This window comes from Gymnodraco acuticeps, unplaced genomic scaffold (genome assembly GCF_902827175.1).
Source record: "Gymnodraco acuticeps unplaced genomic scaffold, fGymAcu1.1, whole genome shotgun sequence".
Classification (NCBI taxonomy): Eukaryota; Metazoa; Chordata; class Actinopteri; order Perciformes; family Bathydraconidae; genus Gymnodraco; species Gymnodraco acuticeps.
In genome coordinates, this window is record NW_022990856.1 from 266,746 (window position 1) to 271,335 (window position 4,590).

The following is a 4,590-nucleotide window of genomic DNA, read 5'->3' on the forward strand; positions in this document are numbered from 1 at the left end:
TTTGTTCACCTTTTTTGTATGAACTGCATTAAAAAACAATAATTGGTTACTGTAATTTAATGAGACAAAATGTTAATTAGTCAATGCTATTTTAAACATTAATACATGCTATTTACACTGCACAGAGTGATACTTTTTTGATTAAATTAATTGCTATTTATTATAAGAGCCATTAAATCCAGTAAAGCTGTGTTTAAATTTGCATAAGGCTAATGTTTATTACAGTAAATGATTCTTTGTTGTATGAGAGACTATAGTAAAAAGTTTACTACAGTAGGCTTTCATACTTCCAAACATATTAAATCATCAACTATTAAACAATGTAACATAGGCTATGTAAAGCAAATTCACTGTAATATTGAAGTTACGATAGGCTACTGTAAATAGGTAGGCTGAAAATAATAATAATGTCTAACAGTGTGGATAAAACAAAAAAGGCTACACATTCAAAATATCCCCAATACCTGCAGTGTGTTGACTAAGAAGCTGTCAATAAATCCATGTAATTCACACACTGGAAGAACAGCGCCATCTTTTGTTTCTATGGAGACAAGACCAGCTAGCATTAGCATTGCTTATAACTGTTACGGTCCATTTTGTTTAGCTAGCCTGGCTAACTGTGCAGCAGAGATGGATGACGGTGACGAGCCGCCGATTGTCCTCTCTCACAACACTTCTTTAAGCTCTAAGTCGGGAGGGGACAAAATGTTTTCCCTAAAGAAGTGGAATGCTGTGGCGATGTGGAGCTGGGACGTTGAGTGTGATACGTGTGCCATTTGCCGGGTACAAGTGATGGGTGAGTACGAGGAACCGACGCTGTTGCTCGGCTAGCCTAGCCTCGAACACCGGGCTGGTGGAGCTAACGTGGCTAATATCAGCATTAGTGCCTGAAGTAACAGGACCAGCGTCTCTGTAAACATGTTTTTCTTTGTTTGCAGACGCTTGTCTCCGATGCCAGGCGGAAAACAAACAAGAGGACTGTGTTGGTAAGACTATATTGGCTTTACAATATGTTACAGCTGTGTTTTAATCACCAAACAAACCCATAGATGGCAGGTCGATCCAACAAGCTAGCATTAGCTAATTGGTCGGAGCTGTCAAAAATAACATACTAAAGCAGCTGGTCATAGAGAGGGGTTGTGTTGGTCGTTTCATGTCATTTCAATGATTGACGTTACACTGAATTTGCATATTTATCATTGTTTTGTTTGGGTGACGCACATTATATAGTTAATAATAGTAGGCAATGGCATATTGCCAACAGATATTTAACTCAAGATCTATATGTATGATACACACACATTACAAAAGCATTTGCTGACAAGTTAATATAATTGTAATTTAGAATTATAATAATTGAATATGTTAATAAGAAGAGGACACAAAGATCTAAACATTTGAAAATAAACAGTACAAGTTAAATTAAGGTATAAACTAAAGATGTAAACAAAAGTAAAATTAGCGTTATTGCAAATGAATAAACTATATCTACACATGAATGCAGTTAATGTGCTTTCTTATTGACTAGTGTAAATCTATATTAATACACCATTTATATACCATTAATTAGTGTCATGTTCCTTTGTTTGATTGTACTGAAGAATCACCTAGATACCAAAGATTGTGCCTTTTTATGAAGAGATTGAGATAAAACACAAATGTAAGCACCTGCACTTTGAAAGGAAGTTAGTTTTCACCATTCACTAAATAAAAAAGTTGTACTTTTATATTCTGTGTGACAAACTCATTCATTGTCTTTCCCAATTTCTTCTATGTTCTTCATCTCTCAGTTGTATGGGGAGAGTGCAACCACTCCTTCCATAACTGTTGCATGTCCCTTTGGGTGAAGCAGAAACAATCGCTGTCCCCTCTGCCAGCAGGACTGGGGTGGTTCAGAGAATCGGCAAATAACTCCAGGCGGTCTGGATCTTCAGGAGACACCTGTGTGCACCTAAAAGTGGTTTGAGACTTGACAATGATCACTGCAGCGTCCTGTGCAGAGAGCCACTGACCCTGGCGACTGTCCCTCCTACCTATCAATGCATGTTCCAGTTGTCCCAGTGTCAGGAGGACGATGGACAAAATAAAATGGTGCAGACTCTTTGGTCACTGATTGGTGGATGTGGCTGGAGGAATCATGAAGAGGTGGATGAACCTTGTTTCAGTGTTTGGTCACATGTTAGCTTTATGTTATTGTCTGTGGTGGTGTCGAGCACATCCTGAACATGTGACTTTAAAAAAATAAAAGAACTGTGTATAGCTGTAAACATGTATTTGTTCATCCAGTAATTCAGGATTGCTAAATAATTCCTATAAACAAGTGGAAACATGGTAAATAGTAGTTTACATTTATTATTATTGATAATTTAACACTGCTTGTCTTTAGAAATCATTTTAGATGTTTTGCCTCTTATTGAAAACATATTTATATTCTTGAATGAAATATTAGACTCAGCTGATGTGCTGGAGCTATAGACCCATCAGACCTAGATTTAAATGTGCCGATGCTATAAAACAATCGGCCTTTAAAAGTATGAATATCTTAAACATTATCTTTGGAGTTCACAATGATTTAGCATTCCCCAAACAGTAATGTCTAGTTAAAGAATGGATTATACAATCCTTAAGTAACCCTTTATTGCTATAAGTACCTTGGTAGTCTGAGTGAACTACCTGGAAGGCGGCCATGCTAACTAACACTTGTTAAACATGTATAAGGAGGTTGGCCTTGTTACAGTCAGGCTCAACTCCCGTGGACAAAGTCAAGTACTTTTCTGCTTAGATGGTGATGAATCAGCAATACAAATGATAATAGTAACACTTTGAGTGGAGTCAGTTACCACATTTCTTCGATCAAGCACAATTTACCTCAAGTGATAGCATTTATATAAGTACGTATTTGAATGGCCAACTTGTAACATATTTTGTCATGCTTTTAAAAAAAAACGTTGTCCTTGAGTAATATATATGAATACCTCTTCCATCACTACAAACACAAAGCAGTTGTCCAGCAGGATGTTACACATTTATTTTTCTAATATTTTTTTTAGCAAAAACACATGATAAACAAACATGATAAAATGTTTTATTTTCTGCAGTCACACTCATACGGAACATATCAGTGTTACCCTTTGCAGTTGCAGCGTCATGGAACATTGTTAGTCAGGAAGACTGAACAGGATAATTCACTTAAACATGAGCCTAATGAGGGGAAGGTCATTGCCTCAAACAACCATCATTCGAGGAAGTGAAAAATAAGCACTCCCTTCGCTTTCATCTTCTGTCAAAATGCCACATAAAGGACCCTTATTGTGATTTGACAAAAAGTATTATGGCTGCAACTAATGATTATTTTCATTATATATTCTGCCATTTATTATATAATGTCTCAGTCTATTAAACTTAGGAAAACCATTTATTAAAGCCCAAGGGGGTGTACCTAAAAACCTCTGCTAATATATATGATTACCTATAATGTTAGACAAGGAGACATATTTATTATCTTTCTGACAATTGACCAATCAATTATTCACTAAATGCTGTAATTAGTATTGACACATTGCTTTAATAGAACAGAAATACAGTACTCAGCCATAGTCGCTTGATTATGCAATAAACACTACATAACTACTTTCCTAAAGTGCATAATATAAAATAATACTAAATCTGTGAGGTGTGGATTTAATTATTGATCAGAAGAATGCATGCAGAGGTATTTGACCATATAATGCATTATTTGACACAACCTTAGAAAACCTTGAAAAATGTCAGCTTTTCAATTGTAATGTCTAACCATTTGTGCAGGTGTTCATGTTATTTTTGTCCAAATCCTCTGTAGACGGTAGTGTTAGAAACAGAAAGAATAGTGTCATTTGTAATTATCTTAAACATAAAATGACTACAATAAATCTTGATGAGTGCATATAATTCAATTGCGTTGCCAGTGATGTGGCTGAATGCGGAGGGAAAATAAAAAGGTGTACCTTTCATGCTGCTGATGCTGAAAAGATTTGTTATTTTGAGCATCAGAGCTGTACAACTTTCACTCCCATGAGAGCTACATTAAAAGTCTGTGAGGAAAATTAATATCTTAGGCTGCTTACTTAACTAATTAGGACTAATTCAGTATCTGTAATCCCCCACCCTTTCTCCTATAATAAGCAAAGAAGTGAGCATACTTCACATATTATACTCATCTCAGTGGCTTCTTTATCTCATAACAAGCTAAAATCACTCATTATTTGTTACGGTCAGGATCTGCCACATCATCGTGTCATGCTGGCAGCCCAATTACTGCACACACAGTTACTTTGTATCTCCTAAAAATAGACAGGCCTAAAGCCTCTTAAGTTTAGACCAGATAAGTTGCTTTCTCTTAGTGGCGTCTACAAATACGCATGCAAAGACACTCAGCTGATGGCAAATCCCCAATAATAGTACTACTTTTAATGCTACAAGAGGATAGGCACAAGCGGTAGAGGACGTTCAGCATGCAGGTGCTTCAGGTGCTTAGTTGTGCCTGGAACCTGCAGATGATTGAGCTGCATGTGTAGTTGATCATGTAGGCTATGTGACAGCATACAATCCAAA

The 4,590-nt window shown here is 36.4% G+C and overlaps 1 protein-coding gene across 1 annotated transcript; it reads left to right on the forward strand.

Annotated features, from left to right (window-relative positions):
• The first annotated feature begins 598 nt into the window (after nt 1-598).
• On the forward strand, nt 599-2,331 carry rnf7 (ring finger protein 7). The gene is given in 5 exon segments (XM_034233182.1): nt 599-796; nt 939-986; nt 1,791-1,852; nt 1,854-1,886; nt 1,888-2,331. Coding segments are annotated over 5 exon segments (333 nt in total). The 5' UTR covers nt 599-630; the 3' UTR covers nt 1,912-2,331.
• The last annotated feature ends 2,259 nt before the right edge of the window (nt 2,332-4,590 follow it).